General features: G+C 43.9%; 1 protein-coding gene across 3 annotated transcripts in view; it reads left to right on the forward strand.

Moving 5' to 3' along the window:
* The window catches only part of raph1a (Ras association (RalGDS/AF-6) and pleckstrin homology domains 1a), a 74,255-nt gene extending 59,854 nt beyond the window's left edge, over window positions 1-14,401 (forward strand). For all 3 annotated transcript variants that reach the window (XM_079661687.1, XM_079661689.1, XM_079661688.1), the window contains 9 exons: window positions 607-691; window positions 3,358-3,479; window positions 3,675-3,740; window positions 4,210-4,353; window positions 4,730-4,840; window positions 5,781-5,879; window positions 6,217-6,337; window positions 6,972-7,102; window positions 9,351-14,401. In XM_079661687.1, the coding sequence (XP_079517813.1) occupies window positions 607-691; window positions 3,358-3,479; window positions 3,675-3,740; window positions 4,210-4,353; window positions 4,730-4,840; window positions 5,781-5,879; window positions 6,217-6,337; window positions 6,972-7,102; window positions 9,351-11,597 (3,126 nt within the window). In that variant the 3' untranslated portion in view covers window positions 11,598-14,401. The remainder of the gene's footprint in view (window positions 1-606; window positions 692-3,357; window positions 3,480-3,674; window positions 3,741-4,209; window positions 4,354-4,729; window positions 4,841-5,780; window positions 5,880-6,216; window positions 6,338-6,971; window positions 7,103-9,350) is intronic.
* Window positions 14,402-14,787: the final 386 nt, after the last annotated feature.

Below are 14,787 nucleotides of genomic sequence, written 5' to 3' on the forward strand. Positions count from 1 at the left end.
AGCCACATGTTAACAACCATCGTTTTCAGACACGTGAACTCTTCAGAAATCACCAGTGGGGTCACTGCTGATGGATTTAATGTCGTAGAACAAAACGTGATCCGTCTCTTCAATGTGTCTCATCCACAGACCTTAGTTCAGATATTTTCCAACACCCTATGGAGAAATTGCATTGCTTTTTGACGAAGGAAACGGAAGTGGTAAAATGCTAACTTACTTCCGGGTTTTAGGACGCGTCACTGTGGACCGATGGAATAGTTGTATTATTAATATGTGGATTATTACTACGAGCAGCATTGGTAGTGATGTCATTCGATGTTGTAGTCTTACATCTGTTTTTGCCGTTGCATAAGCAGACGCCGTAAAAACGTAATTAACTGTAAAAGTAGCTGTAGTTTCATGTTTTGCTTTATAATTGCATTTTTTTCTCTTTCACAGTTTTCTGTCATTCTTTTTCGCCTCTTATTTCTTCTTGTTGGTTCGGCTGTGAAAACACTTTGTAAACCCTGTATTTCAAGATGCTTTGTGGATAAAGGTGTTATTCATATGAGATGTCATCAGTAGAGACAGATGTCGTGAAGGCTCACTGTCTCTTCTGTTGTTCAGGTTTTGGACAGTTTGTTGGAGAAATCGCACTGCGGTTTCAGTCCAGACTGGTCCCTGGTGGAGACCATCAACGAGCTGCAGATGGGTGAGCACACGCACGCACACACACACACACACACACACACACACACACACACACACACACACACACACACACACACACACACACACACACACACACACACACACACACACACACACACACACACACACACACACACACACTGAGCAGCACTTGCGTGTTTATGAAGATATGTGCATGTACAGTCCATGAAGTAGTGATGAATAGAGATATTTATATCACTGGCCCAGAGTGAGTAGAGGTTAATGTGAAACAGATGGCATACTTCAGATGATTAAATTAATAATTAATCTAAATGTAACTGGATTAACTAGCTTTAGGCGGGATTGATGTAATTTATCTGTTTATGTCTGCACTATTACAACACATTTCATTCAATCAATCCCATTTTATTTATACTGTACAGCAAATATCACAAATCACACATTGGTCTCAGGGTGCTTTGTAATCTGCACAGCATAAGACCCCCTCTGTCATTTAGGGCCATGCTCAAACAAGGAACAACTCCCAATTGTGCGAAATATGTTGAGTGTAGAAATTTAAGAATTTATTGAAATAACAATATATACATTCACATTGATGTCAAAGAGCTTTCATGTGCCGCCAAAACGTGTGTGTGTTGAGGAAAGGTCATAGTTGAGTCAATTTGTTTGTTACATTATGCGGCACAGATATTCAGAAAGACGTAGTAGACACACACACACACACACACACACACACACACACACACACACACCCCCCTTGGGGTGGTGTCTTCTGCGTTTGCCAGCACACACTGTACAACATGCTTCAAGTCCACTTAACACTGTTTGACACATACACACAAACGCACACACACACTCACACACACATTGACGCACACACACACTTACACGCACGCACACACACACACACGCACGCACGCACGCACGCACGCACGCACGCACGCACACACACACAGTCTATATATAGGTCCGGTTCAGTGATGTGTGTGATCTAACCTACATCTTGAGGGCTTCTGCTGAACAGACAGGCAGCGTTTTGAAAGAGAGAGAGAAGGTGCAGGGTTGCTAACCTCGTTTCCTCATTTACACTCACTCACATGTGCACACACACACACACACACACACACACACACACACACACACACACACACACACACACACACACACACACACACACACACGCACACACACCAGCAACACCAGTACCCTGCTGAGTGCCCTTGGGCAATACACTGACTTTCTCTGACCTCTTATTCCCTTTGGGAAATGACAGAATGGAACATAGAAATGATGATCTTAAGAAGGAGAGCCATTTAGTAGTACTATAAACAGTATTAACCGTTATGTTAGTAATAATTATTCATTTGCATTTCCAAATGACCAACACATGAATCAAAACAATGTTTGTTCCTCATGATTGCTCTGCTATTAACCAGTGTATGTATTATGTCTCAGTATTGTAATGCTATTGAAGTGTTAGCGCTATATACTATGAGGAACATGTATGATAAGTATCATCGTTGAATTTCGTAATAACTCAAATACTTGCGATAAAAAAAACAATATTAAAGTGTGCTTTCTGCATTATGTTGCTTTAGGTAGTCTGCCAAAACACACGAACGTGTTCGAGTAAAAGATAAAGGACATTATTTCAATATTCCTTTTAATTAAAAAATCTAACACTGAACAGAACACAAAATGCACAAATGAAAAAGAATAATAGTTACATTTTAAAGTGCAGTTTTCTCAAAACTATCTAAAAACATCTCAATAATTCTCTTTTTTTATCATGTGTAACACCTAGAGAAAAAAAAAAAAAAATGAATCCTAATAACGGTACCACATTGATGTGAAACCTGTGGCAATTCTATGTAGCCGGACATATTACTTAAAACAATATGATACTTAGGATTATCATAAACCTGTGTGTGAACGCTCAGGTATATTAGAGTCATTGTTAGGAGTGAAACCACATCTTACCTAAACTTGAAGAACACACACGTTGCCCCAAAATTAAAAAAGCACTTTGTGTTAGGGGGTCAACAGATCTGTCCGTACATCTGGGTCACCGCTGAATGGTTTAGTCCGGTCCTCAGAGGACGGTGTTTTATTTTAGGGCAGCAGACCGCCACGCGCCATACCCTGCACGGGTGTTAATGCCCAAAAGTCCAACCAAACATCATTTACAACATTTTGTCGAACATAAAACAATAATATCATAAGTAAACTTTTCTTTTTTTGCTAAAAACTGTAGTTATCATAACAAAAAGAACACCTTCAAATGAGAATTTATAGTTAAAAGATGACTTGTGGTATCCGCTGTTTCCTCTTTTCCAATTGAAAGTTTAGAGACGTCCTCACACAGCAAAAGGATCAGGGAAATGATCTTTAATCCAAAACTTCAAAGGGCACAAAGTTATATCTGTGGATTGTCGAATGTTAAGTATTTCGTGTCAAATTCGTTATGTATACGACAGGGTTCATGTGGGAGCAGTTTGAGTTTTTCTCTTGGTGTTATTCTTTTGGATATTCAAACATCAACCGAGTTTGGACCCCTTCAAGGGCACCAGTAAATGACAGCATCGTCTTTTGTCAAAGTGAAAATAACAGGCTGTATTTTCTGATTATCTTTGATTTACCGTTAATCAACCCAAAATGAACTAAAACCTGATCCCCTGTGTGCAGAGCGGATCTTCGAGGACCATGAGAACCTGGTGGAGAACCTTCTGAACTGGACCAGAGACAGCCAGAACCGCCTGATGTTCACCGAACGCATCGAGAAGTACGCCGTGTTCAAAAACCCCCAGGTGAGATCCACACACACACACACACACACACACACACACACACACACACACACACACACACACACACACACACACACACACACACACACACACACACACACACAAGTGGAGACGGACGGTTTAATGAAATAATACAAATGTTTATTTATGTTGCTAACGACTCGTCTCTCTATCTCTCCTGCTCGTCTGCTGCAGAACTATTTGCTGGGGCGGAAGGAGACATGTGAGATGGCTGAGAGGAACAAAGAGGCTCTGTTGGAGGTTAGTTTGTTTTCTCCTCCTGCACCACACAGCTGCTTCCTTGCATGCATCTTCACCCAGAAGTCCTGCAGGAGCCCTGAAGCTTCAGACCCGAAACACGCTTTAGAATAACAGCTTGGTATTACTCAAAACAAAATGATGCATGTTCACATTGAGCTACCAATCATAGCAATACTGGAGTGCCCATTTCATTCTGTTAACTACAGGATTCATCACTAAACCACCTTTTCCAGACTTTCCAAACCTTTAAAATGACATTCTAATCTTTGATATAAATGCAAATTGCAATGCAGAACTCCTTTATGCCCACAACAAACATCACATATTGTCATTTTGTTTATTTTAAGAAGCTCTTTATAATAACTTTGATAGCATGTTTTGCACACCAAAACTGAACAAGCGATAACAAGCATCTCATGTCTTTTTGTGTTTTTGTGTGTGTGTGTGTGTGTGTGTGTGTGTGTGTCAGGAGTGTTTCGGCGGCAGCACGGTGTCCGTCCCTGAGATGGAGGGCGTGTTGTGGCTGAAGGAGGACGGGAAGAAGTCGTGGAAGAAACGCTACTTCCTGCTCCGAGCGTCTGGAATCTACTATGTTCCCAAGGGAAAGGCCAAGGTGTGTGTGTGTGTGTGTGTGTGTGTGTGTGTGTGTGTGTGTGTGTGTGTGTGTGTGTGTGTGTGTGTGTGTGTGTGTGTGTGTGTGTGTGTGTGTGTGTGTGTGTGTGTGTGTGTGTGTGTGTGTGTGTGTGTGTGTGTGTGTGTGTGTGTGTGTGTGTGTGTGTGTGTGTGTGTGTGTGTGTGTGTGTGTGTGTGTGTGTGTGTGTGTGTGTGTGCATTTACATTTTCTGTGTGTTTTTTTTTTACATTTTTTGGGGGAGGTGTGAGAGCAGCTGTTTTTGTGTCATGACCCACTTTTAAAAAGCCCTGATTTATCATTAGGGTTTAAACCTAATAAACTGTCTTTATTCTTTTTTAATTAAATGTGTGTGTAGGCATCCAGAGACCTGGTGTGTTTCCTGCAGTTGGATCATGTTAATGTGTACAGCGGTCAGGACTACAAGAGCAAGTACAAAGCTCCTACTGACTACTGCATGGTGCTGAAGGTACGTCACACACTGAAACATGCAGACACACACAGGAGGGGGTTTGGGATCAAATATGACTCTGTGGTGTGTGGCTCTGTGGTCTCCTGACGCCACCTATTGGTAGGAGTCAGTAATGACACCTACTTCACAGAAGAGACAGATGCTACGATAAATACCACAATAATGGTTTTGTCTTCATCAGGCATACTGGGCCCATTAGCAGCCTCGTATCTTTTTTGTTCGTTTATTCCCATTTTCAGGGATTCCCAATTTTTGAAAATGCTAAAAAAGCTACATGTTCAGCCTCCCATATATAGATGTACTGATTTTCTCTGTTTCATATCATATTGATGTGAACGTCTTTAGGTTACTGATTGACACAACAAGAGATATGTAGAACGCAGGTTTAAAGAAAATGGGATCAAACGATTAATCTAGAAAACAATTGGCAGATTATAATGATGAAGAAATATAATCTTAATTTGAAGCCCTAGTTTTGCTCCGTCACTCACGGCTCACTCTTATCCGGCAGCTAGGGATTGTGAATCTGGCAGGTAGGGATTGCGAGAGATTTTCAACAGCTTTTTTCAGCCATCCGAGAGGCTAAAACAAGCAACCTAATCTGCTGCCTTTGTCCTGCTTTAATAAACTGACATTCATAACTAAGAAAATCCACTTTAGTTAGGAACAATTCAACGATGTCATCATTGTCGTTATCTTGTTTAAAAAGTGAAAGTTACACACTACAAGTAGACATCCTGTACACATGTAATACTGTGTGTGTGTGTGTGTGTGTGTGTGTGTGTGTGTGTGTGTGTGTGTGTGTGTGTGTGTGTGTGTGTGTGTGTGTGTGTGTGTGTGTGTGTGTGTGTGTGTGTGTGTGTGTGTGTGTGTGTGTGTGTGTGTGTGTGTGTGTGTGTGTGTGTGTGTGTGTGTGTGTGTGTGTGTGTGTGTGTAGCACCCTCAGATCCAGAAGAAGTCTCAGTACATTAAGTACCTCTGCTGTGACGACGTCAGGACGCTCCAACAGTGGATCAACAGTATCCGAATCGCCAAGGTAACAGCATTTCTCCTGTCATAGAAAATGATCTCTGATGCACTCTGTTTAATCTGCTAAACCTGCACTACTATTGAAACCTTGACATTTTCAACTGCTGCAATGCAACTCATGTGTTTATTGTTATGTTAATGTTGTGTGTGTGTGTGTGTGTGTGTGTGTGTGTGTGTGTGTGTGTGTGTGTGTGTGTGTGTGTGTGTGTGTGTGTGTGTGTGTGTGTGTGTGTGTGTGTGTGTGTGTGTGTGTGTGTGTGTGTGTGTGTGTGTGTGTGTGTGTGTGTGTGTGTGTGTGTGTGTGTGTGTGTGTGTGTGTGTGTGTGTGTGTGTGTGTGTGTCAGTACGGGAAGCAGCTGTACATTAACTTCCAGGAGGCGATGAGGAGGACGGAGGCGGCCTACGATTGGTCCTCCCTCTCCTCCTCCTCCATCAAATCAGGATCCAGCTCCTCCAGTCTTCCAGGTCTGTTCCACATCATTATCAGTCTAATATTCCCTCTTCATGCCTCAGCACCAGGCTTTATGTTTTCGGCTTGTCTGTCCTTCTGTCCCATTTTCCAGAATTCTATTTTTAAGGAAAACTTTGAGGGATTTCTTTCAAAAATTCTCACGAGCATCCACATCCAGAATTTGGTGTTCAGAGCTCAAAGTCACTGGGGCCTTTTTAGCCATAGCTCAACAGTTATTTGATTATTTGGGCAATTTCACACAGTTGACTTTTGGGATAAAAAGTAATGAAATTTTGAACAGACTTGGATTTAAAATGTGACTGTTTTGCGAACAATTTTGCATTTGTTTACTTATAAAGTCATACTATAATTGGAATTTTCCCGACTTTTTCTTGGCAATACAATCTTCAACTCCTTTATTACAGTATATACCCTATTTTGACTTTTTTAATTTACGATGACTATCATTTATTACGACTTGTTCTAATGCGCTATTTCTATGTGTTTTTGTGAAAATTCAGTCGTAAACTAAATTCTGCAAAAATGTTCCACACCATTTCTCAACATTAACTTTATCCTTGTATAAATAAACCACAATTAGCATCAACAACTTAAACAAAAACGTACTTTCCCCGTGTGTCCACTCAGAGTCCCAGTCCAACCACTCCAGCCAATCAGACAGCGGCGTTTCAGAGATGACATCATCCGGTCACGCCCGCTCTCAGAGTGCCGTGAGCTCGATATTCTCCGACGCCTGGAGGAGAGGAACGCAGGGAGAGGTGTGAACACACACACACACACACACACACACACACACACACACACACACACACACACACACACACACACACACACACACACACACACACACACACACACACCCCTGTCCTCTGTCATTGTCCTGTTTACTTGTGGACTACATTTCCCATCTCTGCTTCCCTGCCAGCGATCAAAGGTGAAGGGACGAATGGCGGTTCCTCTTTGTGCAGGAGGAGGAGGGAGCGGAGGTTAGACAGGAAGTGATGTCACAGGCATGTTAACAGTTTGGCTGCAGCCTTTAAAACACTCACATGTTTGTGATGATGTTTCAGTGTGATCTGGATCTGTCTTAGTATTGATCAGAAGGTATAATGACTTTGAGCTTGTGGAGAGTGGTGTGGCATGAGGAGATGTGGCTTAGCTAGCTCCGGAGAGACTCTCATCTATGAGAAGATGCACACTTCCTCCTGGACAAGGGGTGTGGTTAGGTTCATGAAAATAGTTCCTACGTGAAACTGCTCACAACAAGATCTGTGAAGAAACCGTCTGAAGAGTAAAACACCCCACAAGTAGTATACAAGCTGCTTGAAACGTACCTGTTTCTCTGAAGTTGCTTATTACTTATTGTCTGTGTTTACAACTACTGAGTGTGTATATTGGATTAGAAAGGATTAGGATTTACGGTTGTTTTCATCAGAGAAAGGAAATCTACAATCAGGTTTTTGTAACCGTGCCCGTCCCTGTTTTGAAATGGCTGCAGCTGAACTGTTGATTTGTTCTAACTTTGTGGTGTGAAGGAATGACCTAACATACACATTATATAACACAAATACACTGTTTGGGCTTCAAATATTTTAACACATTGGTTCACAAATGTTTTAAATTGTAAGATACAGTTTGCAACCAGGTGTACACAGACGCCTTCAAGCTTCATATTTAGTCCGTTTATTACAGACACTGAAGAAACAGACTGAGAAGTAGCCATGACAACACCTCTTTATTGTCTGCACTGTTAATCAGTCAGATTGACACCTATCCTGAACCACAAGCTAATGGCTAATGATATATCAGCAGACACAGTTTAGACGATGTTTGACAACATTTCAAAAACAGACAATGATTTGAATAAGAAAATGGACTGATAGATACACTGACCTCAGATAATCCACTGCAACTCCTTCAGATTGCCCATGGTGGTGCAGGAACAGTTGACAGAGCTCTAATACATGTATACAGTCCATCCCTTGGCTTAGGTCAGTGATCTGCAACCAGCATGCTGTGTCATGAGAGTTTGTCAGGTGTGCCGTGGGAAATTGTCTAATTTGACTTAATTGGTAGGAAAATATATGATTGAGTTAGTTTAGTTTGCCATTGTTGAGCGTCTCAGCCTGCAATGTAGTGACTGGCTAAGTTCTCCAATACTACTCGGGAGAGGTTGCGTTGACAAGATAAACAGCGATGGATAAATACTCAAGAAGACTCTGAACTGGGTCCTGGACACAAGTCTAACCCAGATGTAGAACCTAATATGAGCCGTGGTCAAATGAAAGTAAAAGCGTTGAGCTCGAAGCAGCAAAAGTTGTCTTTGGTTTGAATGGTTCTGCTTTGCGTGTGGGGAAAAGCTATCCAACATTACATTACATTACATTTCACTTGTTAGACTCTTTTATCCAAAGCGACTTACATACTCAATACTGTGGACAATCCCCACAGGAGCAATTTGGGAAAAGTGTCTCAGGGACACAACGACATGCTGACTGCAGTGGGATTTAAACCTGTGACCCCCTGATCCGAACACCAATGCCAAACCCACTGCACCACACGCCTGCCATGGTCCCATCTAGCTTAAACTACACATAGACTGTGTATATAAAGCTCCTAACACCAGTCACTTCAAAACAGCTATATCAGGCTCCAATGGGTCATTTTGAACATGTTTGGTTGTTGAAAAACATTGCGTTAGGAGTCAAGGGGTTAGGTTAGGAGTCAAGGGGTTAGGTGTAGGACAGCAGACACGATGCTGAGTTTCAATGTGTGTGTTCTCACACTGCACTGTTTGCTGTTTGGTTCCTGCATCTTGTCTTGGATTGTCTTCATATTAATGCTACACTTGTCTTTTACTTATTGTAATTGTGTTTCTCTTGTTTCCCCCCCCCCCTTCCATCGTCTCTCCCTCTCTTGCTTCCTTCTCTTCCTGTCTTGTTTCCCTCCCCCCTTCCATCTTCTCTCCCTCTCCTCTTTCCTCCCCTCTCTTCCTCCCCTCTCCAGATGATGAGGATCGACCCCATCAGTAGGCCCATCCCGGTGCAGATCCTCTCCCCTCAGCCCCCTCCCTCCCGCTCCAGCTACACAGAGGGCCTCGTCCAATCAGAGGACTCCTCTCTGTCTCCCCCCTCTCCTCCTCCCCCTCCCATCGCCGGTGTGGACCATCAGACGTCATCCTCCACCCCTTCCTACGTCAAATACAGCACCTTGGCCCGCCTCCAGAGCCAGAACCAATCAGCGAAGCCCAATTACAACACCCTCCCCGCCGTGTACAGCTCCTCTTCCCCCCTCCTCCCGTGTCCCCCCCCTCCTCCCCCACCCTCAGAACCAACACCCGGATCAGCAATGGCCGCTCTGAAATTCGGTCCTCCGAGCCCTTCTTCTCTCCTTCCTCCACCACCCCCATTGGACGAGGACTTGCTAGAGCCCGCCTACCTCCCCCCTCCCCCTCCCCCAGACAGCATGAATGGTTTCAGCCTGCCTCCCCCACCAGAAATAGACTCCTCCCCCCTCACGAACAGCGGCCTCCAGCAGTTCCTGTCGCACAAGTTTCCCCACATGGTGTATGACTTCACCCCGGATATGTTGGAGGATTCTCCCCCTCCTCCCCCCCCTCCTCCTGCTGAGGTTTCCCCCCCAGCCTCCCTCTCTCTAAGGCCTCTCTCCCCGAACCCACCCCCTCCCGCTCCTCCCAAAACCTTCACGGGTGGTTTCCCCCCTCAAACTGCTCCCAAGCCATCAGGTCCTTCCTCCCTTCCCATCGCCCTCTCCCCCGTCTCTCCCACGCAGCCGTACAGCAACCAGCCGCCGTTTAAAAAGCAGCAGAGCTTCTCCACGGGACACTCCCCCAATCAGCCTCCCCCGACTCTTCCAAAGCAGCACAGCCTCTCCTCCAAAAACCTCACCCTCTCTCCCTCTTCCTCTTCTTCCTCGGTGTCCATCGCGGCCGCCACCTCCTCATTGGTCAAACAGATCGTCAATCAGTTCCCGGGAAACTCCTCCCCTTCCGCTCTGTCTGCCTCGAGCTCCATGGAGGGATCTAAGTTCTCGGCCCCCCCGTCTCCCCCGGCGGTCAAAGCCAAACCAAAATGGCAGCCGGGGGGGGGAGGCGGCGTCGTGGCTCCACTATCTCCAGAGTTCCCTCCCCCTCCTCCTCTGGACAACTCGGGAGATTTCCCTCCTCCTCCGTCTTCATCATCCTCCTCGAAGACCGGATCGCCCATTAAAAAGTCGCCCTCTTCCTCTTCCTCTTCCTCCATCAAGCGTGGGCCCCCCGCCCCGCAGAGAGCCTCCTCCATCCAGCGCAACTCCACCGGCGACCCGGCTGAAGAGAGGCCGAAGAAAGTGGAGACCCTCGTCAATAAGTTCGGCCAACAAGCCCCTCAGACAGGAACCTCCTCCAGCTCCTCCTCGGCCACCGGGTCTCCTTCCAAGGACTCTTCGTCCTCTTCGCTTCCTGCTCCTCTTCCCAAACCCGGGAAACTGAATTTGGCGAATCTCCCGTTGGCGCTTCAAGGTCTCCAGACGCACCATCCGCCCGCAGAGTTCCCCTCCCCTCCTCCCCCGCCGCCCCCCGCCCAGCCTCAGCACCTCGACTTGGACTACTTCCCGCCTCCCCCGAGTGACTTTGAGTTGTTCCCTCCCCCTCCTCACCCCTCGGAGTTTCACCACCCGCCCAAAGTGGCCGTGGTGAACCCCCAGCCTCAGATGCAGCCCGTCTCCTCCACCTCCTGGAAGCAGAGCTCTCTAAAGAAGGGGGCGATCCTGCCTCCCTCTCTGAACCGGAGGACCAGCAAAACCAACCAGTATGAAAACACCCCTCTCTCGCCTCCCCCTCTGTCTCAAACCCCGCCTCCTTCTTACTCCACCTCCTCCTCCCCCATACCTCCCACATCGCCCAAATCCCCGGGCCCGAGCAGCCTGACGCTGAAACCCCACTTCCTGGAGGACCTGAACCGCACCCTGAAGAGGAAGTCGGTATCTCGCCACGGCTCCCTCACCTCCTCCCACCTCTCCCTCTCCTCCCCCTTGGGCACCGTGGACGACATGGCGCTCCTTCCTCCTCCCCCCCCGGAGCTCATGCAGCAGCAGGGGGGCGTTCGAGGACACTCCCAAACTCTCTCTCGCCACCACACACACTCCCACTCCACCAAACACGCCAACATCTCAGGCTATGCAACGCTGCGGCGAGGCCCCCCCCCCGCACCCCCGAAACGGGACCAAAGCACCAAACTGACGGGGGAGTGGTAGGGAGGAGCTTTAAAAAAAAAAGTGACTATTTAGGAAGAAGAAATAATCGATGTGTGTGTTGACTTGTCCGTCTATCCTCACCCTGAAACCATCCATGCATTGGATTCCCGAACAAGTAGCAAGCCGTCTTTTCCTGAGATCATGATATGATTGTTCCTATTATAATCATTATTAGTATCATTACCTATCATTACATGAGTACAAATATCTATATATATGTATATATATCTGTATACAAGCAAGCCAGAAAATCACCCTATCAAGCTTTTTTCACAATGTCCGTGCAGCTTTGCATCGAAATATACAAAAGACTTGAAGGACAGAGCAGCAGAGACAATGTTCTGCTCAGAAACCGGTACTGCATGGAGGACGAAGGGGGGGGTCAGGGGAATCAGAGAGGATTGTGGGAAGGTGTGTATAGAGACTCGGGGAGGGAAAGGGGTTGGTGGGGGGGTAGCATTGCCATTTCTTTCAAACTTTTGTGTGTGTGTTTTTATATAAGATTATTTAATACTGGAAAGATATTATTATTATAATTATTTTAAGTTTTTAAAGAAGAGAATGACTGGACGCGGGTCTGTGTTCTCAAAATATGTCTGAAATATTTGGATCATTTCTCAGATTTCTTTTAATTTCATGAGAGCTTCATGACTTCAAGACTTAAATGCACACTTAGTGGAGAACATCGTGTAAGGCTGTGCTCAGATTTCAGGACTTTTGATCGAGTTATATTATTGAACCAGTGTTGAGCCAGAGTCCTCATGATACAATATTGTACAGCACCATTGTATTGTGATGATAAATAACTTGTGATATGGCCACAGAATCTAAATTTGGACAAATAAAAGGCAAACTGAGTTATTGTGGTTCAGCGCCACCCAGTGGTATTATCCTAAAAGACACTGTGTCCCAAATCCAAACCAATAACATACAATGCTATTTATATACTTTTTTCAACTGCAAAATATGCGGTTTGTCAACAGCTGTTTTTATCCAATAAGATAAAGGTTTCGTGCAATATTTTAATTTGATTTCATCTTTGTTTTAAATCAATTTCTGCCAATCGGATCTGAAAGAAAATGTACAGAATAACCACCATGTAGTAAAATGTAAAAGCACTTGTTACCAAAAAAGTTTAATTTGTATTTGCAGTATTAATAATTTAAATACAATAAAAATACTTGCCTATACAATATTTTCACGCAAAACATCTTAATACTATGCTAATTCATTTTCTTCCCTGCTAATCAGGACATAGGTTGCACATTTCTCATTGTATAGTATGTTTATTTATATGTTTAATAATAATTACTTTTCCAGTATCAGGACTGTCTTTCTTTTAATCTGAGCGCAGCCTTAGCTATTAGCATCACATAAAACAACATGTCGCACATTTGGTAACGGACTTAATGAAACAGACTCTATTCTGGTAGTTAATGAATTAGTTAGTCAGCTTTACAGTCAGTATGTTAGGTGGTTGTTTGATAGCTATTATTCCACGCAGCTGCAATGAACCCTGTCTGGAAGCAGCAGTCCTCAGTTTGCTAACCGTCACTTGTTTGTCATCTCCTAGTCGATCACTTATGAGCTATTAGTGTGATCAGAGGAGCCCAAAGGAAGCCTTGGGAACAAGTGCCTGAACAACTCAACGCTCAAACTGCTCACAAGTGTGTTTGTGTGTTTGTTTATGTGTGTTTGTGTGCTAGCTAACATCACACCTCAACTGTGACTTCTGTGATATCGACCGTCAGCTTTCTGACCTGCTGAAACCTGGAGTTTATGTTTACCATTCACACACTGCCACCGTTTCTAAATACAGAATCTTAAACAATAAGGAAGCCTGAGGAGCTGATGTGGAACAAGCAGCTGATCAAACTGGAGGTGCCTCCCTCTGGTATATCAAACACACTGTGGCCATATTAATACTACATTTCTTACTTGGGGTAAGAATGCATGTGTTTTTCCTCAGTTTCTGATGTTTCAGACAATTACATTGTTTAACTCCAGCCTCTTCCACTGTGCAAGGTTACAAACACCCTCATATTTAGACTTTAAATCACGAGGTTTTTATCTGATTAGTAAATTGTGATCTGAAAAAAGTTTATAAATATTTAAGGTTAAGCAAAAATGTTAAGAATGCACTGGTTGCAGCTTCTGAAATATTACAATTCACCCGTTTTAATAATGTCAGACCGTTTTTTTTTTTTACAAACATGTCTAAAAAAGATTCAGCAAACAGTTAAACTAGTGTGTTAAAAACCCAGTCACTTAAATAGTTAGATACTTTGTCAGAGGTTTCTGTCATTTTGAGGAACATGCTGTGTCCAGATCAGCTGGTAAAGGCTTTCTTAATACATGTTCTCATTATAAGGTGTGCTCAGCGGACTTTCGGTCTGTTTCTACCGTTCTGTTTCCTCTCTGTTTCAGTAGATTAAAATGATCCACATGACATCACCGGTTCAAAACAGATGCCAAAAATGTGTTATTTCTTCTCCAGCTTTGGTTTTTAATGTGCAATCGTTTGTTTTTGAAGTACTCTGATTTAATTTGAATGTATAATTATTATGGTTACAAAATGACTTTCGTTCGTTTTGACATCAGATGTGTGTTGTGATATTGATGGAGGGGAGAAGAGAGAAGTACTTCCTACGCCCTGTACCGGCCTGCAGGAGAGAGATCATCACGCTCCAGAAGGACTTAAAGTCAAACTGATCAATGTCTTGCTCAAAGACACCCTGCAGACAACATGGCTGCATGGTGTCAAACCTGCTGTTGCATTTCAAATAAAAGAGAAATGAGTCAAACCGAAGTGAGAGTCTTTACACGGGGGTGTTAGAATATTCAGCAGTGGATGTCTTTATAATAATGTGTTTCAAATGCGTGCTCCACTCAGAAAGGTTCTAGTTCTTCCTAGTCATCTTTAACCAGCCTGTGTTAGAGATGTTTAGACTAGTGTGTAGTCAGTTAAAAGTAAGTAAAGTGTGTTGAAAATATCATGAAAAAAGTAAAAGGGTAGTCTGTCCAAAAACATGAAGAATGTTCTATCATAGTTATGTCCAGAATATCATGAAAAGTCATAACATTGTATGATTCTTTAAGATTTATAGTGAAGTAAAGTATAGTAGGCTATGTTGAAAATGTAAAAAAAGTAAATACATGTCACTAAGTTAAACATTTTTACCCAAAGTGA

Source organism: Notothenia rossii (genome assembly GCF_949606895.1).
Source record: "Notothenia rossii genome assembly, chromosome: 2".
Classification (NCBI taxonomy): Eukaryota; Metazoa; Chordata; class Actinopteri; order Perciformes; family Nototheniidae; genus Notothenia; species Notothenia rossii.